The 20,782-nt window shown below is 71.9% G+C and overlaps 1 protein-coding gene across 1 annotated transcript in view; it reads right to left on the bottom strand.

Annotated features, from left to right (window-relative positions):
* Positions 1-1,019: 1,019 nt before the first annotated feature.
* L1CAM (L1 cell adhesion molecule) overlaps positions 1,020-20,782 on the bottom strand; it is a gene marked incomplete at its 3' end in the record, with an annotated part of 28,605 nt that continues 8,842 nt past the window's right edge. Inside the window, exons 6-25 of the mRNA XM_045000620.1 lie at positions 20,030-20,152; positions 18,379-18,549; positions 17,418-17,529; positions 16,583-16,767; positions 16,206-16,337; positions 15,729-15,872; positions 15,106-15,217; positions 14,770-14,936; positions 13,877-14,036; positions 12,704-12,828; positions 12,529-12,630; positions 10,555-10,752; positions 9,845-9,915; positions 4,266-4,488; positions 4,010-4,125; positions 3,211-3,427; positions 2,683-2,805; positions 2,315-2,488; positions 1,994-2,122; positions 1,020-1,184 (exon numbers count right to left, since the gene is read on the bottom strand). Of these exons, the coding sequence (XP_044856555.1) occupies positions 1,020-1,184; positions 1,994-2,122; positions 2,315-2,488; positions 2,683-2,805; positions 3,211-3,427; positions 4,010-4,125; positions 4,266-4,488; positions 9,845-9,915; positions 10,555-10,752; positions 12,529-12,630; positions 12,704-12,828; positions 13,877-14,036; positions 14,770-14,936; positions 15,106-15,217; positions 15,729-15,872; positions 16,206-16,337; positions 16,583-16,767; positions 17,418-17,529; positions 18,379-18,549; positions 20,030-20,152 (2,949 nt within the window). The remainder of the gene's footprint in view (positions 1,185-1,993; positions 2,123-2,314; positions 2,489-2,682; positions 2,806-3,210; positions 3,428-4,009; positions 4,126-4,265; positions 4,489-9,844; positions 9,916-10,554; positions 10,753-12,528; positions 12,631-12,703; positions 12,829-13,876; positions 14,037-14,769; positions 14,937-15,105; positions 15,218-15,728; positions 15,873-16,205; positions 16,338-16,582; positions 16,768-17,417; positions 17,530-18,378; positions 18,550-20,029; positions 20,153-20,782) is intronic.

Raw genomic sequence — 20,782 nt, 5'->3', positions numbered from 1 at the left:
CCCGGGGACCCCGGGAGACGGGGGCAGAGCGACGGGGGGGGTTACCCGGGGACCCCGGGAGACGGGGGCAGAGCGACGGGGGGGGGTTACCCGGGGACCCCGGGACCCGGGGGCAGAGCGACGGGGGGGGGTTACCCGGGGACCCCGGGACCCGGGGGCAGAGCGACGGGGGGGGGTTACCCGGGGACCCCGGGAAACGGGGGCAGAGCGACGGGGGGGGTTACCCGGGGACCCCGTGACACGGGGGCAGAGCGACGGGGGGGGGTTACCCGGGGACCCCGGGAGACGGGGGCAGAGCGACGGGGGGGGGGGTTACCCGGGGACCCCGGGAGACGGGGGCAGAGCGACGGGGGGGGGTTACCTGGGGACCCCGGGACCCGGGGGCAGAGCGACGGGGGGGGGGTTACCCGGGGACCCCGGGACCCGGGGGCAGAGCGACGGGGGGGGGTTACCCGGGGACCCCGGGAGACGGGGGCAGAGCAACGGGGGGGTTACCCGGGGACCCCGGGAGACGGGGGCAGAGCGACGGGGGGGGTTACCCGGGGACCCCGCGCCAGTCCCCGGGACACGGGGGGATGAAGCCTGGGCATGCCTCAGTTTCCCCCACCTGCTGCATTGTTCCCCAGAGGGGGTGGGGTCCGGCCAGTCTCAGGCCGGGCAGGGCAAATGGCTCCCAGCTGCCCCGGCCCCCCAGCCCCCAGCCGGGGGGCATGGGTGGGAACACGGGGTGGGGCAGGGGGCGAGCCTGAGGGGGGTAGCCCCACTCCTGGGGATCCGGGACATGTGGCCCCTGTGGGGTGGGGCAGGTGGCCAAGTATGGAGGACCCTGGTCCCCCCAGGGAGCCGCGAGGTGGGGGGATGGGGATGGGGGACCTGGGGAGCCGTGGGGCAGGGGGACAGGGATGGGGGCCCCTGGCCGCCCCGGGGAGCTGCGAGGTGGGGGATGGGGATGGGGGACCTGGGGAGCCGTGGGGCGGGGGCAGCTCTCGGGGCCCCCCGCCCCCGGGGGTCTCACTCACGCCTGCCGTTGGTCTCCACCTCGCTCTCCCAGAAGGAGACGTTCCCCCCCGAGGGGTCGCGCCCCACGAACTGGACGCGGTAGGAGGTGCCGGGCTGCAGGTGGAGGAGCCGGTAGGAGCCGTGGGTGGAGTTGGCCTGGCCGGACGTGCGCCAGGGCTCGGCCACTGGGGGGCAGCGGGAGGGGGGTTACGAGTGGTGCCCCCCCCAGGGGACCGGGCCCTGGACCCCATTTCCTGCCCTCCAGAGCCAGCCGGCCCCCCCCAGGGCCGGTGGCCCCTTCCCGTCCCCCCAGCCCGCCCCCCCCCAGGGCCGGTGGCCCCTTCCCATCCCCCCAGCCAGCCGGCCCCCCCCCGGGCCGGGGGCCCCTTCCCATCCCCGCAGCCAGGCCCCCCCTGGGCCGGGGGCCCCTTCCCGTCCCCCCAGCCAGCCGCCCCCCCCCTGCCAGGGCCGGTGGCCCCTTCCCGTCCCCCCTGCCAGCCCCCCCCAGGGCCGGTGGCCCTTCCGGTCCCCCCAGCCAGCCGGGCCCCCCCCCCAGGGCCGGTGGCCCCTTCCCGTCCCCCCAGCCAGCCGGGCCCCCCCCCCAGGGCCGGTGGCCCCTTCCCGTCCCCCCAGCCAGCCGGCCCCCCCCCCAGGGCCGGTGGGCCCCTTCCCGTCCCCCCAGCAGCCGGGGCCCCCCCCACGCGCCGGTTGCCCCTCCCCGTCCCCCCCGCGAGCCGGGCCCCCCCCCCTTGGCATGTGGCCCCTTCCCGTCCCCCCAGCCAGCCGGGCCCCCCCCCCAGGGCCGGTGGCCCCTTCCCGTCCCCCCAGCCAGCCGGGCCCCCCCCCAGGGCCGGGGGCCCCTTCCCGTCCCCCCCAGCCAGCCGGGCCCCCCCCCAGGCCGGGGGCCCCTTCCCGTCCCCCCGGCCAGCCGGCCCCCCCCCCGGCCGGGGGCCCCTTCCCGTCCCCCCGGCCAGCCGGCCCCCCCCAGCCCGGCTCGGACGGGAGTTGTTCATGAACTGGATTTCGAACTCCACGCTGGCCTGGGGCCGGCTCGGGACCCAGGTGAAGAGGGTGAAGTCGGGCCCCACCAGCGAGATGCTGATGTTCTCCAAAGCGGGGAGCACTGGGGGGCGGAGCAGACAAGGGGGGAATTAACCCTTGAAGGTCAGATCCAGAGACTGGGGAACTCCCTGCCACCGCGGGGCAGGCACGTCGGGGATCTCAGGGCCGGGGGGCAGGCGTGGGTCTGGCCCCCAGCCCGGGAGCTCGGGAGGGGATTGTGGGAGAAGCAGCCCCCCCCCCCGCACCCCCTTACCTGGCTCGGGCAGGGTGCTGCCCTCCTGCACCAGCGGCTCGCCCTGGCCGGCCCGGCTCAGCGCCCGCAGCTGGAACCGGTACCGGGCCCGGGGCGCCAGCCGGGCCAGCGTCCCGTTCAGCTGGGAGACGGGGAAGGAGATTTCGTGCAGCGGGCCCAGCTCCGACCCGTTCACTGGGGGGGCAAGGGGGGGTTAGTGCCCAGCTGGTCTGTCTCCCCCCCGCCCTGCCCCCCTCACCCCCCTCCTGCTCCTACCCCCACTCTGCCCCCTCAGCCTCCCGCTCAGCCCCCCTCACCCCCCTCCCATCCTCTGCCCCACAGACAGCCCCCCCGCACCTCACCCAGCCCCCAGCGCCCCCCGGACTCACCCTGCTGGTACTGCAGCAGGTATTCGGTCAGCGCCCCGTTGGGGAACTGGGGCGCCGACCACTCCAGAGCCAGCACCGTGTCCGACACCCGCTCCAGGAGCAGCGAGCTGGGGGGGCTGGGCACTGGGGGGGCAGAGAGAGGGGGGGAGCTGGGGGAGTGGTACCGGCACTGGCTGCATCACCTGGGGGGCACCTCGGGGGGCTTCACTTGAGGGGCCGGGAGGGGGCTGGGCCAGGTGACACCTGCCCGGGACACCGGAGCCAGGCTGGAGGAGGGGCCGGGGGAGGGGCCGGGGGGGTCAGGGTGGAGCTGGCTGGGGGAGGGGCCGGGGAGCTGGCTGGGGGAGGGGCCGGGGGGGGCTCAGACCCGGGCTCCGGGCTCCCCACCCCCAGGATGGACCCGGCTGAGGGGTCCCGCTCTCCGTACCTACGTGTCCCGGCCGAGTCGGGGGCCCCCCCCGTGACACCGCCCTTGGGGGCTGGGAGCTGTTCAGGGTGGGGGGGCTCTGGGGGTCCGGGGGGGCTCACCTCCCTCGGGGGTGCTGAAGTCGATGTCCTCGCTGCGGGGCCCGTCGCTGCGCCCGTTAAACACGACCACGTAGAGGCGATACCAGCTCCAGGGGCGCAGCCCCCCCAGCCGGGCCCGCGACGCCTCCCCCGGCACCGTCAGCACCAGCGGGGGCGGCAGGGCCCGGGCCTGGCGCCGGCTCCGCTCCCCCACACTGCGCAGCCGCCAGTAAAACACCTGGGGGGACAGGGTCAGGCAGCGGGGCCCCCCGAGCGCCCCCCACTCCCGACCCGCAGCCCCCGAGCGCCCCCCACTCCCGACCCGCAGCCCCCCGAGCGCCCCCCACTCCCGACCCGCAGCCCCCTGAGGGCCCTGTGCCCCCCGAGCGCCCCCCACTCCCGACCCGCAGCCCCCCGAGTGCCCTGTGCCCCCCGAGCGCCCCCCACTCCCGACCCGCAGCCCCGAGCGCCCCCCACTCCCGACCCGCAGCCCCCTGAGTGCCCTGTGCCCCCCGCGCGCCACCCACTCCCGACCCGCAGCCCCCCGAGCGCCCCCCACTCCCGACCCGCAGCCCCCCGAGCGCCCCCCACTCCCGACCCGCAGCCCCCGAGCGCCCCCCACTCCCGACCCGCAGCCCCCCGAGTGCCCTGTTCCCTCCTGAGTTCTCTGTGCCCCCCAAATGCCCCCCCGACCCCCAGCCCCCCAGCACCGGTGAGCCACATGACCCCTGAGTGCCCTGTTCCCAGACTCCCGACCCGCAGCCCCCGAGCGCCCCCCAAGTGCCCCCCACTCCCTGCCCACAGCCCCTCCCCCAATTACCCTGAACCCCCGGAGGTGACCCCGCAGCTGGTCTCTGTTGGGGAGGGTCCAGCTGACGAGGACGCTGGTGCTGTTGAATATTTCCACCCCCACGTTCTCGGGGTTCACCTGGGGCACTAGGGGAGGAACAAACACGTGTAATGTGGGGGTGGGGGGGTCAGAGCTGGGGGTCACAGTTCTCCCATTTCCTCTCCCCCATTCCCCACCCCCACCCCAGGGGTCACAGCCCCCATTTCTCTGCCCATCCCCCACTCACCATCCTCCCCAGAGTACCCCACCACACTGGGGGGCTCGGGCCCCTTGCCGATGGGGTTCACGGCCTGCACCTTGAGCTCGTAGGGGACAAAGGTGGGGGTCCTCGTTACCAGCAAGGGGGGGCCACTGACGGTCTCCTCGCTCCAGCTCCCCCCCTCGCCCAGACGCCGCCACTGCACCCGGTAGCTGAGCTCGGGGGCGTTCCAGTCCGACTTGTTCAGGGGCTGGGGGAGGAAAGGGGGTGTCAGTGCATGGGGGAGCAAAGCCCCAGGCCCCCCCCGGGTACAATGCACCCCAGCCCCCCCAGCACACAACGTGAGCAAGTGACTGTAACTAACCCATCACACACACATACAGAGCCTGCAACCACCCCGTAACCGCCACCCACCCGCCGTGAGCTACAATGCAACTACCCCGTAACAGCCACCCACCCGCCGAGAGCTACAACGCAACCACCCCTTAACCGCCACCCACCGCCGTGAGCTACAACGCAACTACCCGTAACAGCCACCCACCCGCCGAGAGCTACAATGCAACTACCCCGTAACCGCCACCAACCCGCCGAGAGCTACAACACAACTACCCCGTAACAGCCACCCACTCGCCGAGAGCTACAACCCCAACTACCCCGTAACAGCCACCCACCCGCCGAGAGCTACAATGCAACTACCCGTAACAGCCACCCACCCGCCGAGAGCTACAACGCAACTACCCCATAACAGCCACCCACCCGCCTTCCATGAGCTACAACGCAACCACCCCATAACAGCCACCCACCCGCCGAGAGCTACAACGCAACCACCCTGTAACCGCCACCAACCCGCCGAGAGCTACAACACAACCACCCTGTAACCGCCACCAACCCGCCGTGAGCTACAACGCAACTACCCCGTAACAGCCACCCACCCGCCGAGAGCTACAACGCAACTACCCCGTAACAGCCACCCACCCACCCGCTGTGAGCTACAACGCAACCACCCCGTAACCGCCACCAACCCGCCGCGAGCTACAACGCAACTACCCCGTAACAGCCACCCACTCGCCGAGAGCTACAACGCAACTACCCCGTAACAGCCACCCACCCGCCGAGAGCTACAACGCAACTACCCCGTAACAGCCACCCACCCGCCGAGAGCTACAATGCAACTACCCCGTAACAGCCACCCACCCGCCTTCCATGAGCTACAACGCAACTACCCCATAACAGCCACCCACCCGCCTTCCATGAGCTACAACGCAACCACCCCATAACAGCCACCCACCGCCGAGAGCTACAACGCAACTACCCTGTAACAGCCACCCACCCGCCGAGAGCTACAACGCAACCACCCTGTAACCGCCACCAACCCGCCGAGAGCTACAACGCAACCACCCTGTAACCGCCACCAACCCGCCGTGAGCTACAACGCAACTACCCCGTAACAGCCACCCACCCGCCGAGAGCTACAACGCAACTACCCCGTAACAGCCACCCACCCACCCGCCGTGAGCTACAACGCAACCACCCCGTAACCGCCACCAACCCGCCGCGAGCTACAACGCAACTACCCCGTAACAGCCACCCACTCGCCGAGAGCTACAACGCAACTACCCGTAACAGCCACCCACCCGCCCGAGGCTACAACGCAACTACCCCGTAACAGCCACCCACCCGCCTTCCATGAGCTACAACGCAACTACCCCATAACAGCCACCCACCCCCTTCATGAGCTACAACGCAACCACCCCATAACAGCCACCCACCCGCCGAGAGCTACAATGCAACTACCCCGTAACAGCCACCCACCCGCCGAGAGCTACAACGCAACCACCCCGTAACCGCCACCAACCCGCCGAGAGCTACAACGCAACCACCCTGTAACCGCCACCAACCCGCCGTGAGCTACAACGCAACTACCCCGTAACAGCCACCCACCCGCCGAGAGCTACAACGCAACCACCCCGTAACCGCCACCAACCCGCCGAGAGCTACAACGCAACCACCCTGTAACCGCCACCAACCCGCCGTGAGCTACAACGCAACTACCCCGTAACAGCCACCCACTCGCCGAGAGCTACAACGCAACTACCCCGTAACAGCCACCCACCCCCCATCCTTGAGCTACAACGCAACTACCCCGTAACAGCCACCCACCCGCCTTCCATGAGCTACAACGCAACTACCCCGTAACAGCCACCCACCCGCCTTCCATGAGCTACAACGCAACTACCCCATAACAGCCACCCACCCCGCCTTCCATGAGCTACAACGCAATCACCCCATAACAGCCACCCACCACCCGCCGAGAGCTACAACGCAACTACCCCGTAACAGCCACCCACGGCCGAGAGCTACAACGCAACCACCCTGTAACCGCCACCAACCCGCCGAGAGCTACAACGCAACCACCCAGTAACCGCCACCAACCCGCCGTGAGCTACAACGCACCTACCCCGTAACAGCCACCCACCCGCCGTGAGCTACAACGCAACCACCCCGTAACCGCCACCAACCCGCCGAGAGCTACAACGCAACCACCCCGTAACAGCCACCCACCCGCCGAGAGCTACAACGCAACTACCCCGTAACAGCCACCCACCCGCCGAGAGCTACAACGCAACCACCCCGTAACCGCCACCAACCCGCCGAGAGCTACAACGCAACCACCCTGTAACCGCCACCAACCCGCCGAGAGCTACAACGCAACCACCCCGTGTGACGAAGTGGGACTGGTCTTACTGGGGGCTGGGTACAGAAACTAAGTTCCAGCAGCACAAATGCCTGACACTCTGTCTCCTAGCAACGGATGGCCGGGCCCCTCCCTACAAAGGTGTTGGAGACAAAGGGGTCAGGTGACCTCCTGGCCCGAGAAGGAAGCGGAGGAGAGAGGAGGGGCCGGAGGGGGCTGGGCAGATGGGAGTTGGCTGGGGAAACAGGGGAGCAGGGGGAGAGGGCTCTGATCCCCGGGGGGGGGCTGTAAGGCCCCCAAAATGGACCTAACCAGGGGGATCCGGTTATCTGGGCCTGCAAGACCTGTCCTGGACTGTGTTCCTGTCGTCTAAATAAACCTTCTGCTTTACTGGCTGGCTGAGAGTCCTGGTGAATCGGCAGGGAGCCCAGGGGTGCAGGGCCTGACTCCCCCACACTCCGTGACACCCCGTAACAGCCACCCACCCGCCGAGAGCTACAACGCAACCACCCTGTAACCGCCACCAACCCGCCGTGAGCTACAACGCAACTACCCCGTAACAGCCACCCACCCGCCGAGAGCTACAACGCAACTATCCCCTAACAGCCACCCACCCGCCGTGAGCTACAACGCAACAACCCCGTAACAGCCACCCACCCACCCGCCGTGAGCTACAATGCAACTACCCCCTAACAGCCACCCACCCGCCGTGAGCTACAACGCAACTACCCGGTAACAGCCACCCACCCACCCGCCGTGAGCTACAATGCAACTACCCTGTAATAGCCACCCACCCGCCATGAGCTACAATGCAAACTACCCCGTAAAAGACACCCACCCACCCGCCGTGAGCTACAACGCAACTATCCCGTAACAGCCACCCACCCACCTGCCGTGAGCTACAACGCAACTACCCCCTAACAGCCACCCACCACAACGCAACTACCCCATACTTTCTCTCACACACACCATGAACTACAAAGTACCCTGTAAAATAGTGTCAGCTACAACGTTACTAATCTGCATAACACACCCCATGTGAGGGACAACACAACTACATTGTCTCTCACTCCCCGCCCCCAGCATAACCAACAGCGTGTGACGAGCAGTGTGAGTGTCCTGCAACCCACACACGGTGTGACAATCCTGTGACCCCCCCCAAGGGAGGTACCCACAGCTCCATGGCGTCACTCCGTGGGAGTCGACAACCCCCAGCCAAGAAGAGCCACCGTCGATCACTGGTGGAACAACTCAACAGCCGGCTCTGTCGACCAACCACCGGCCCCGGGGAGGCTCCGTCAGGCGTCTGCAGAGCCGTTGTGTGGGTCTCCGGTGTCATCGGGGGGCATGAGACCGCACCCGCCTGCCACACCCCGGCGGTAGCCGGCTTCTTCCCTTTGCCGGGGTGATCTTGGCGCGTCTCCCCCGTGACGCTGGTGCCGAGTCGTTTCGCCCCTGGGGCAGCGCGTCCAGCACCTGAGGTGGGTCCCACCCAGGGGGCCAGGTTTGTATCGGTTTGGGTGGTTTCCAGAACGGGTCCAAGCAGAGCTGCCCCAGGCCCAGCGCTCTGGGGGGCCCAGGGGGGCCAGGGAGGTTAGCAGGGGGCCTGGCCCCAGCCCGCCCCGCTCTGCCCCACCTGCCGGCTCCCGGCGCCACTCGGGCCATGGGGCAGAGCTGGAGAGAGGTGGGGCGGGGCAGGGGCTTGGGGGAGGGGGGGGCCTGGAGACGGGGGGACCCAGCGACCGTTGCCCAGGAGGCCCCCCAGCTCGGTGCAGCCGGTTCTGGCCAGTGGGGCTGAGGGGCCTGGGGCCCGGTTCCAGCCGGGGGGGGGGGCAGGTGGCCTGTTTACCTGGAGCTGGAAGGGGGGGGCTGGCCGGGGACAAGGAGCGGCCGGAGCCCCTGGGGACCAGGCCAGGCCCAGGGCCTAAGAGCCGCCTGGGCAGGGCTCAGACGCCAGCGAGTCCCCGTGTGACGCTGCCGGCTGGAGATCGGGGGGGCCCCGAGGGGCCCAGGGCAGAGCCAGGCTGGGCCAGCCAAAGCCGTGGGGCAGGCGAGGCCGAAGGGGAGCGCGAGCCCAGGAGGCTGCGGTCAACGGGGGGTGCACCTGGGGACCCCCCCCCGGCGTCTGTCACACACACCTGGCAGGAGCTACAACGCAACTACCACCGCACAGCGCACACACGGCGCCCGAGCAGCGACTGCCCCGTGCGTGCACAGCCAATGGGAGCCACAACCCTGTCACCGTGACACTCGGAGAGCCTGGCAACAGCCCAGCTACCCTGTAACGCAACCTCCCTAAACTACCCCGTGAACCTGGCTACACCGTGAACCACCAGCACCCGGCAACCATCAGTGTCTCTGCCCCGCAACACCCGCCACCTCCTCCCAACACAGGACAACACACGGTGTCGGCTACACAGCCAACCCCCTGCACTGAGACAACAGCCGGTAGCCGCCTGTGACCAAGTGGGGCATTGTCTTGTTCTTCCAGGGGTTTGCAGGGGGGGGTGGGACTCAGTGTCCCTGGGGGGTGCTGGTTTAACGAGGGGGGGAGGGAAGTTGGGACCCCGACTGGCTGGCAGCAGGGGGGGGTCGGGGCTGGAGGGGGGAGCAGGCAGAGCCCCCCTGGCTGCAGGGGGCTGGGACGTGCTGGGCTGAGGGAGGCCAGGCCGGGGCTGGGGAGATTCCTGTGCCGGGGTCAGACGCAGCATAAACCAACTGGGTGACGATGGCGGAGAGAAAAGCCGGATCCCCCCAGTGACCCCACTGGGCCTAGAGTGGGCACAACCTGTGAGCCCGCGACCCCCCCATGGCCCCCTGCCGCGCAGGACACGGACGCCCCAACCCGCCGGAGGAGGCAGCATCTGGGGGCTGCGCAGATGTGTGGGGGGGAGTCGGGGGGACACGTTACCTGCCAGGTGATGAGCATGTTGCTGGTCTGGTTCCCCTCGCCGGCCACCCCCTCGGGGTAACGCTCGGGGGCTGGAGGGGAAAGGGACTGAGTGAGTGGGGGGATCCCCCTCCCCGCCCTGCCCCCATCCCCCCTCCCCTCCCCGCCCCGCCCCCATCCCCCCTCCCCGCCCTGCCCCCATCCCCACTCCCCTCCCCACCCCGCCCCCATCCCCCCTCCCCTCCCCGCCCTGCCCCCATCCCCCCTCCCCTCCCCTCCCTGCCCCACCCCCTCCCCTCCCCCGAGCCCGGGCCCATCCCCCCTCCCCGCCCCGCCCTGCCCCCAGCCCCCCCCTCCCCGCCCTGGCGCCATCCCCTCCCCCCCGCCCTGCCCCCATCCCCCCTCCCCTCCCCGCCCCGCCCCCATCCCCCCTCCCCGCCCTGCCCCCATCCCCACTCCCCTCCCCGCCCTGCCCCCACCCCCCCTCCCCGCCCCGCCCTGCCCCCAGCCCCCCTCCCCGCCCCCCCCCTCCCCTCCCCCCCCCCTCCCCCGAGCCCGGGCCCATCCCCCCTCCCCGCCCCGCCCTGCCCCCATCCCCCCCCTCCCCGCCCTGCCCCCATCCCCTCCCTCCCCGCCCTGCCCCACCCCCTCCCCCGCCCCGCCCTGCCCCCATCCCCCCTCCCCTCCCCGCCCTGCCCCACCCCCTCCCCTCCCCCTCCCCCGGGCCCTACCCGCCGGGCTGGTGCGGACGGGGGCGGAGGCGGCGCTGGGCTCCCCGCGCCCGTACCCGTTGGCCGCGCGGACTCGGAAGCGGAAGTCGCCGTAAGGCGCCAGGTGCAGCTGGGCCCAGGACTGGGGCGCCTGGACGGTGCTGACGTCCCGCCAGGTGCCGGGGTCCCGGAGCCCGTCCTCCGCCTGCACCACGAACTCTGGGGGGAGACGGGGTGAGAGACGCCCGGTGCCCCCCCGCCCCTCCCCCCAGAGCTCCCTCCGACCCCCCCAAACCGCCTGCCCCTTGAATCCCCCCGGAACCTCCTCCGACCCCCCCAAACCGCCTGCCCCCCGAATCCCCCCGGAACCTCCTCCGACCCCCCCCCCAAACCACCTTCCCCCGAATCCCCCCGGAACCTCCTCCGACCCCCCCCCCACCCACCTTCCCCCGAATCCCCCCGGAACCTCCTCCGACCCCCCAAAACCGCCTGCCCCTCGAATCCCCCGGAACCTCCTCCGACCCCCCCCAAACCGCCTGCCCCCAGAATACCATCTGACCCTCCTCTGTCCCCCCCCCAAACCGCCTGCCCCCCGATTCCCCCCATCACCTCCTCCGACCCCCCCAAACCGCCTTCCCCCGAATCCCCCCAGAACCTCCTCCGACCCCCCGCAAACCACCAACCCCCCGAATCCCCCCGGAACCTCCTCCGACCCCCCCCCAAAACCGCCTGCCCCCCAAATCCCCCTGGAACCTCCTCCGACCCCCCCACACCACCCGCCCCCCGAAGCCCCACGGAATCTCCTCGTTCCCACCCCCTTTCCGCCTGCCCCCCGATTCGCCCAGTAACCTCCTCTGACCCCCCCAAACCACCAGCCCCCCGAATCCCCCCAGAACCCCCCCCGACCCCCCCCACCCACCTTCCCACGAATCCGCTCTGAACCTCCTCCGACCCCCCCTAACCACCAGCCCCCCGAATCCCCTCGGAATCTCCGACCGCCCCAAACCACCAGCCCCCCGAATCCCCTCGGAATCTCCTCTGATGCCCCCAAACCGCCTGCCCCCCGAATCCCCTCAGAACCTCCTCCGACCCCCCCCAAAACCGCCTGCCCCCCGAATCCCCCCGGAACCTCCTCCGACCCCCCCAAAACCGCCTGCCCCCCGAATCCCCTCGGAACCTCCTCCGACCCCCCCAAACCACCAGCCCCCCGAATCCCCTCGGAATCTCCGACACCCCCAAAACCGCCTGCTCCCCAAATCCCCTCGGAACCTCCTCCGACCCCCCCAAACCACCTTCCCCCGAATCCCCCCAGAACCTCCTCCGACCCCCCCAAACCACCAGCCCCCCGAATCCCCTCGGAACCTCCTCCGACCCCCCCAAACCACCAGCCCCCCGAATCCCCTAGGAATCTCCGAATCCCACAATCCATCAGCCCCCCGAATCCCCTCTGTATCTCCTCAGTACCCCCCAATCCGCCTGCCCCCCGAATCCCCCCAGAACCTCCTCCGACCCCCCCAAACCACCTTCCCCCGAATCCCCCAGAACCTCCTCCGACCCCCCCAAACCACCAGCCCCCCGAATCCCCTCGGAACCTCCTCCGACCCCCCCACGCCCCCTGCCCCCCGAATCTCCCCGGAACCTCCTCCTACAACGACCCTATCTGCCTGCCCCACTACTGCCCGCGGTACCTCCTCCGACCCCCCCCAACGCCTGCCCCCCGAATCCCCCCAGACCCTCCTCCAACCCCCCCAAACCACCAGCCCCCGAATCCCCCCGGAACCTCCTCCGACCCCCCCAAACCACCAGCCCCCCAAATCTCCCCGGAACCTCCTCCAACCCCCCCACTGCCTGACCCCCGAGTCCCCCTGGAAGTGTCCCGACACCCCCAGCTCTGCCCGGCCGGGGGAAGGGGGTGTCTCGAGCCACAGCAAAGCCAGCAGGGCTGGGGGGGGGAGATGCCCTGGGATCGGGGGGGCCGGGGGGGCCCCTTCTTACTCTGAATGGGGCTGTTGTGATCGTCTCCCGGGGTCCAGCTGAGCTTCACCCAGCGCTCCTGGGGCTCCGACACCTGCAGCTCCGACACCGGCCCGGGGCGGCCTGGGGGCAGAGACGGGTCAGAACCGGCCCAGCCCCCCCCCACGCCCCCCCGGGCCCCCTGCCGGACACGTACCCACCACCCGCAGCTCGGCGCTCTCCTCTGCCGCGTCCAGCTCCGTGTGCGCCCGGCAGCTGTACACGCCCTGGTCCGCGTAGTCCACGCCGGAGATCTGGAGCCAGCCGGGCTCGATGGTGTACCTGGGGGGGGGGGGGGGGAGTCTGGTGCTGCGAGCTTCCCCCAGCAGTGCCCCAACGCTGCGAGCTTCCCCAGCAGTGCCCCAGCTGGGTCTGTCCCAGCGCTGTGAGCTTCCTCCAGCAGTGCCACGGCGCCGTGAGCTTCCCCCAGCAGTGCCCCAGCCGGGGTCACCCCCAGTGCTGCGAGCTTCCCCCCAGCAGTGCCCCAACGCTGCGAGCTTCCCCAGCAGTGCCCCAGCCGGGTCTGTCCCAGCGCTGCGAGCTTCCCCCAGCAGTGCCCCAGCCGGGTCTGTCCCAGCGCTGCGAGCTTCCTCCAGCAGTGCCCCAGCTGGGTCTGTCCCAGCGCTGTGAGCTTCCTCCAGCAGTGCCACGGCGCCGTGAGCTTCCCCCAGCAGTGCCCCAGCCGGGGTCACCCCCAGTGCTGCGAGCTTCCCCCCAGCAGTGCCCCAACGCTGCGAGCTTCCCCCAGCAGTGCCCCAGCCAGGTCTGTCCCAGCGCTGCGAGCTTCCCCCAGCAGTGCCCCAGCCGGGTCTGTCCCAGCGCTGCGAGCTTCCCCCAGCAGTGCCCCAGCCGGGTCTGTCCCAGCGCTGCGAGCTTCCCCCAGCAGTGCCCCAGCCGGGTCTGTCCCAGCGCTGCGAGCTTCCCCCAGCAGTGCCCCAGCCGGGTCTGTCCCAGCGCTGCGAGCTTCCCCCAGCAGTGCCCCAGCCGGGTCTGTCCCAGCGCTGCGAGCTTCCCCCAGCAGTGCCCCAGCTGGGTCTGTCCCAGCGCTGCGAGCTTCCCCCAGCAGTGCCCCAGCTGGGTCTGTCCCAGCGCTGCGAGCTTCCCCCAGCAGTGCCGCAGTGCCGCGAACTTCCCCTAGCAGTGCCCCAGCCGGGGTCACCCCCAGCACTGCGAGCTTCCTCCAACAGTGCCACGGCACCGTGAGCTTCCCCCTGCAGTGCCCCAGCTGAGGTCACCCCCAGTGCTGCGAGCTTCCCCCCAGCAGTGCCCCAAGCCGGGGTCACCCCCAGCGCTCTGAGCTTCCCCCAGCAGTGCCCTGCTCCCCCCTTACTTGTCGCTGTCGTCCGACTCCCGGATGGGGCGCCCGTCCCGCCGCCACTCGACCCTGCGCTCCTGCAGCGTCTCGTCAAACCGCGCCTGGCACTGGAAGGTCACGTTGCTGGATTTCTTCACCACGGCGCCTTGGGGGCCCAGCACGATCCGCGTCGCGCCTGGGACGGGACGGGACGGGACGGGACGGGGGGGTGACGGGGGGGCAGCGCCCGGGCCCCCTCCCTTCCCCGCCTGCCCGGCTCCCCCCCCCCTCGGCCCCTCCCTTCCCCGCCTGCCCGGCTCCCCCCCCCTCGGCCCCTCCCTTCCCCGCCGGCCCGGCTCCCCCCCCCCTCGGCCCCTCCCTTCCCCGCCTGCCCGGCTCCGCCCCCCCGGCCCCTCCCTTCCCCGCCTGCCCGGCTCCCCCCCCCCTCGGCCCCTCCCTTCCCCGCCTGCCCGGCTCCTGCCCCCCCCTCGGCCCCTCCCCTCCCCGCGTGCCCGGTTTCCCCCCCCGCGGCCCCTCCCTTCCCCGCCTGCCCGGCTCCCCCCCCCCTCGGCCCCTCCCTTCCCCGCCTGCCCGGCTCCGCCCCCCCTCGGCCCCTCCCTTCCCCGCCTGCCCGGCTCCGCCCCCCCGGCCCCTCCCTTCCCCGCCTGCCCGGCTCCCCCCCCCCTCGGCCCCTCCCTTCCCCGCCTGCCCGGCTCCCCCCCGGCCCCTCCCTTCCCCGCCTGCCCGGCTGCCCCCCCTCGGCCCCTCCCTTCCCCGCCTGCCCGGCTCCCCCCCGGCCCCTCCCCTCCCCTCCTGCCGGCTGCCCCCCCCCCTCGGCCCCTCCCTTCCCCGCCTGCCCGGCTCCCCCCCGGCCCCTCCCCTCCCCTCCCCTCCTGCCGGCTGCATGCCGGGGGGCGCGGGGGCCCCACCTTTGACCTCGAGCCGGGCGCTGATGGTGACGTTGGTCTGGTCATTCTGGGCCAGGCAGACGTAGGTGCCGGTGTCCTGGCGCTGGGCCCGGCTGAGGCGCAAGGTGCCGTTGGTGTGGACGAAGGCACGTTCATCCTGCAGGGCCGGCTCCATCCGCCTGGTGAACCTGCCAGCGGGGGGGGGGTCAGGGGGGCACTTGGCACCCTGCCCAGGGCACTGCTGCGGGGAAGCTCGCAGCGCTGGGGGCACACAGTGGGGGTGAGTGAGAGGGAAGGAGGTGGTGTCTGGGGGGCAGTGCAGGGGGGCAGGGAGCATGCACACGGGGGTCCCCTCACCACTCCACGCTGGGCATGGGCGCCCCAAAGCTCTGGCAGTCCAGGGACGCCGTCTGGTTCTCCACCACGGCGTAGCGCTGCTTGTCTGGGGTCAGGATCCTCGCCGGCAGCTCTGTGGGGGGGGGAGGTAAGGGGGGGCTCTGGACCCATCCCCACCCCTGCACCCCCAAACCCACCCACCATGGGGATGCCTGGCAGGATGGGCCCCTGGGAGCTGCCCTTGGGGGAGGGGGTGCCAGAGATGGGACGGTTGCCAAGAGCTGGTTGCTGGGGGACGGTTGCCAAGGCTGGGCTGGTTGCCAGGGGTGGCAGTTGCCAGGGGCAGTGGTTGCTGGGATGTGGCTGGTAGGCGGATGAGGAGGCTGTAACCTAGGCCCAGTTGCCAGGGGTTGGTTGCCAGGGCAGCGGTTGCCAGGTGGTGGTTGCTAGGGTGTGGTTGGTAGGGGGATGATTGGTGGTTGCGAGGAGGCTGTAGCCTGGGCTAGTTGCCGGGGGCAGCGGTCACCGATGTGGTGGTTGCTAGGGGGATGATTGACGGTTGCCAGGAGGCTGTAACCTGGACTGGTTGCTAGGGGGCGGTCGCTAGGGCTGGTTGCCGGCGACGGCAGTTGCCGGGCACTCACGGATGACGTAGATGTAGGCGTTGGCCAGCAGGCGGCCGTGGCGGTTCACGGCCTCGCACTGCGTCACCAGCGAGTCGTTGGGCTGCACCTGGCTCAGGATCAGGGCCCCCGAGCGCAGCGTCCGCGTCGGGTCCGGCGCCAGCTCTGGGGGCGAGACGGGGCTGGGGGGGCAGCAGAGACGCCCCGTGTCCCGGCCACTGCCCCGGCCCCGCCCACCGCCACGCCCCGCCCACGCCCACCGCCCGGCCACACCCACCGCCCCAGCCCCGCCCACTGCCCCGGCCCCGCCCACCGCCACGCCCCGGCCACGCCCACCGCCCCACCCCCCGCCCCGGCCACTGACCCGCCCCCCGCCCGGCCCCGCCCACCGCCCCTACCCCCACATTCTGCCCTCCTGAGACCCGCTCCCCCATCCCGCCCCCTCCCCACTCCATTTTCCACCCAGCCCCGCCCACCCCACCCCACGCCCCCCCTCACCTGCCCAGGGGACGCCGTTGATCCTCCAGGACACCAGGGGGTTCGGTTTCCCGTAGACGGAGCAGTCGAGCCGAACGTTCTCCCCGGGGCCGTACACCCGGCTGTGGGGCTGCTGGGCCCAGTAGGGGGCGGCTGCGGGGGAGGGGGGTGAGAGCCGGTGCCCCTCACTCCCGACCCGCAGCCCCTGCCAGCCCGGCCCTGCCCCCCCCAGCCCTGCCGGTGCCCCTCACTCCCGACCCGCAGCCCCTGCCAGCCCGGCCCTGCCCCCCCAGCCCTGCCGGTGCCCCTCACTCCCGACCCGCAGCCCCTGCCAGCCCGGCCCTGCCCCCCCAGCCCAGCCGGTGCCCCTCACTCCCGACCCGCAGCCCCGCCGGTACCTTCCACGGTGACGGTGTAGCTGTGGCGGGCGGTGCCCTGCGTGTTGCGGGCGAGACACTGATACTCCCCATCGTCCTCCTCCACCACGTCCCGGATCCGCAGGGTTTTCTGGGAGTTCTCCAGGGCCACACGCTCCGCGGGCAGGCGGCCGTTCAGACGGATCCACTCCACCGTGGGCGTGGGGCTGGGGGAGGGGGGGCCGGCGTGGGGCTTGGGGGGGCAGACAGGCCCCCCCCAGCCCCCATAGCCCCCATGCCCATAACCCCCAACCTGCAGCCCCCCCGTGCCCCCCAGCCCCCGTAACACCCACCCGCATAGCCCCCAAGCCACAGCCCCCCAGCCCCTTCCCCACTCACCCCCCAGTCCCCAGCCCCCAGCCCCCCAGCCCCCATAACACCCACCCGCATAGCCCCCAGCCTGCAGCCCCCCAGCGCCGCCCCACTCACCCCATAGCCCCCATCCCACAGCCCCCCAGCCCCTTCCCCACTCACCCCCCAGTCCCCAGCCCCCAGCCCCCCAGCCCCCATAACACCCACCCCCATAGCCCCCATCCAACAGCCCCCCAGCCCCTTCCCCACTCACCCCCCAGTCCCCAGCCCCCAGCCCCCCAGCCCCCATAACACCCACCCCCATAGCCCCCAGCCTGCAGCCCCCCAGCGCCGCCCCACTCACCCCATAGCCCCCATCCCACAGCCCCCCAGCGGCCCCCAGCCCCGCCCCACTCACCCCATAGCCCCCAGCCCGCAGCCCCCCAGCATCCCCCAGCCCCCCCCCACTCACCCCATAGCCCCCAGCCTGCAGCCCCCCAGCGCCCCCCAGCCCTGCCCCACTCACAAGCCCTCGGCGATGCATTCCAGGGCCAGGCTGGAGCCGCGCAGGGCGACGTGGGAGCTGCTGTCCCCTGGCGGCACCATCAGCCGGGGCTGGCGAAACTTCACCGAGTTGGCTGCAGGGGAGACGTCGGGGGGGGGGGGTCAGCATGAAGCAGTGGGGGGGAGGGGAACAGAGGGGGGGGCCCTCTCCCCCGACCCGAGAGACTCGGCCCGGATCCATCGCCCGGACGCCTGAGTCCCATGGGGAGGTCGTTACAGCGCGGAGGTGGGGGCTGCGGAGGGCGGTGTTGGGGGGGGAGCAGGGAGACCCCCCGTGAGGAAGTGGGGGGGCTCTGGGTTCAGTCACTGGGTTGCAGGCGGGGGGGGGACTCAGTGTCCCTGGGGGGTGCTGGTTTAACGAGGGGGGGAGGGAAGTTGGGACCCCGGCTGGCTGGGAGCAGGGGGGGTCGGGGCTGGAGGGGGGAGCAGGCAGAGCCCCCCTGGCTGCAGGGGGCTGGGACGTGCTGGGCTGAGGGAGGCCAGGCCGGGGGCTGGGGAGTTTCCTGTGCCGGGGTCAGACGCGGGATAAACCTCCTGGGTGACGCTGGCGGAGAGTCGCTCCGGGCTAGAGAACGGGGGGCTGGGGGGGGGATTAGCCCCTCGGGGGTGGAGGCCCCCAGGGCCCAGAGCGAGGGGGCTCCCTGGGGGGCCACGGCAGAGACAGAGGTGCTGAGGCTCAGCGAGGTGGAGGGGCCGGACCCCCGGGAAGGGCTGGCGCTCTGAAGGGGGTTCCCCCCACGGGGCCAGGACTTGGTCACACTCCCCCGTACATCCCCTGTGTCCCCCCCTCTGTGCATCACGGGGGGGCAACGGCCCCCAAGGTACCAGGCTCAATTTGGGCAGGACACCCCCAAACCTTTGGGGTCCCCAGGATCCCAGACCCCCCGCGAGGGTCCCCATTGGGGGCTGCCCCCCCCACTCACTGGGCCGGACGCGCAGCTCGATCGGCTCCTTCTGGATGATGGTTCGGGGGCCCAGGTAATGGGCGTGGCAGATGTAGTCGGGGTGCGAGTCCGAGCGCCGCACGTTGGCAAAGTACAAATACCCGTCCTGCCCCATGGCGACCCGCTCGTCCTGCGCGATGTGCACGATGCCTGCGGGCAGCGAGGGGTGACCCCGGATCCTGCCCCCCAGCCCCCCCCAGCCAGCCAGTCCCTGCCCCATGGCGACCCGCTCGTCCTGCGCGATGTGCACGATGCCTGCGGGCAGCGAGGGGTGACCCCGGATCCTGCCCCCCAGCCCCCCCCAGCCAGCCAGTCCCTGCCCCATGGCGACCCGCTCGTCCTGCGCGATGTGCACGATGCCTGCGGGCAGCGAGGGGTGACCCCGGATCCTGCCCCCCAGCCCCCCCCAGCCAGCCAGTCCCTGCCCCATGGCGACCCGCTCGTCCTGCGCGATGTGCACGATGCCTGCGGGGCAGCGAGGGGTGACCCCGGATCCTGCCCCCCAGCCCCCCCCAGCCAGCCAGTCCCTGCCCCATGGCGACCCGCTCGTCCTGCGCGATGTGCACGATGCCTGCGGGCAGCGAGGGGTGACCCCGGATCCTGCCCCCCAGCCCCCCCCAGCCAGCCAGTCCCTGCCCCATGGCGACCCGCTCGTCCTGCGCGATGTGCACGATGCCTGCGGGCAGTGAGGGGTGACCCCGGATCCTGCCCCCCAGCCCCCCCCAGCCAGCCAGTCCCTGCCCCATGGCGACCCGCTCGTCCTGCGCGATGTGCACGATGCCTGCGGGGCAGCGAGGGGTGACCCCGGATCCTGCCCCCCAGCCCCCCCCAGCCAGCCAGTCCCTGCCCCATGGCGACCCGCTCGTCCTGCGCGATGTGCACGATGCCTGCGGGGCAGCGAGGGGTGACCCCGGATCCTGCCCCCCAGCCCCCCCCAGCCAGCCAGTCCCTGCCCCATGGCGACCCGCTCGTCCTGCGCGATGTGCACGATGCCTGCGGGCAGTGAGGGGTGACCCCGGATCCTGCCCCCCAGCCCCCCTCAGGCCCTCCCGCCCCCCTCAGCCAGCCAGTCCCTGCCCCATGGCGACCCGCTCGTCCTGCGCGATGTGCACGATGCCTGCGGGCAGTGAGGGGTGACCCCGGATCCTGCCCCCCCGCCCCCCCTGCCCCACCCCCCGCCCCCCGGAGCCAGCCAGTCCCTGCCCCATGGCGACCCGCTCGTCCTGCGCGATGTGCACGATGCCTGCGGGGCAGCGAGGGGTGACCCCGGATCCTGCCCCCCAGCCCCCCGCAGCCAGCCAGTCCCTGCCCCATGGCGACCCGCTCGTCCTGCGCGATGTGCACGATGCCTGCGGGGCAGCGAGGGGTGACCCCGGATCCTGCCCCCCAGCCCCCCGCAGCCAGCCAGTCCCTGCCCCATGGCGACCCGCTCGTCCTGCGCGATGTGCACGATGCCTGCGGGGCAGCGAGGGGTGACCCCGGATCCTGCCCCCCCAGCCCCTGCCCCGGCTGGGGGGAGCCGGCGCCCCCAGGGAGGACAAGCCCTGCCCCATTCCCTGACCCCCTCAGCCAGCCGGCACCCCCCAGAGGGGACAGGCCCCGGGCCCTGCTCCCAGCAGCGGATACTCACGGCTGTTCAGCCAGTAGATTTTGGGGGGCACGGCGCTGGCGGGGGGGTTGCAGGGCAGGATGACAGACTCCCCCTCCTCCACCTCCAACGGTGAAACCTTCTCCTTGGGCCACTGGGGGGTGCCTGCAGCAGGGACAGGGGGGGTTGAATCAAGAATGGGGGGATGGGAGGGGCTAGCAGGGGCTGCGGGTCGGGAGTGAGGGGCACCGGCAGGGCTGGGGGCTGCGGGTCTGGAGTGAGGGGCACCGGCAGGGCTGGGGGCTGCGGGTCGGGAGGGAGGGGCACCGGCAGGGCTGGGGGCTGCGGGTCGGGAGTGAGGGGCACCGGCAGGGCTGGGGGCTGCGGGTCGGGAGTGAGGGGCACCGGCAGGGCTGGGGGCTGCGGGTCGGGAGTGAGGGGCACCGGCAGGGCTGGGGGGGCTGCGGGTCGGGAGTGTGGGGCCCCGGCTGGGGGGGGGGCTGCGGGTCGGGAGGGAGGGGCACCGGCAGGGCTAGGGGGGCTGGGTGGATTCTCCACAGGGCGTCTCCACTTCCCCGGCCTTTGCTCCTTGGGGAGGCTGGGGGGGGCGTCTCAGGCTACAGCCGAGGGTGGGGAGGGGCTGATGGAGAGGATGCAATTACATCACCCTGACACCTCGCTGCCATGGAAATGGTTGTCGTGGAAACAGGAGCAATTGGCTGAGCTCTGGGGAGACCTGCAGGTAAAAGCTGTGGGGAGCCCGGGGCTGGGCCAGCCGGGGCTGCGGGTCGGGAG

This window comes from Mauremys mutica, unplaced genomic scaffold (genome assembly GCF_020497125.1).
Source record: "Mauremys mutica isolate MM-2020 ecotype Southern unplaced genomic scaffold, ASM2049712v1 000553F_np12_obj, whole genome shotgun sequence".
NCBI lineage: Eukaryota > Metazoa > Chordata > Testudines > Geoemydidae > Mauremys > Mauremys mutica.
The sequence above is the reverse complement of the archived record's forward strand: the minus strand, read 5'-3'. Positions and strand labels throughout refer to the sequence as shown.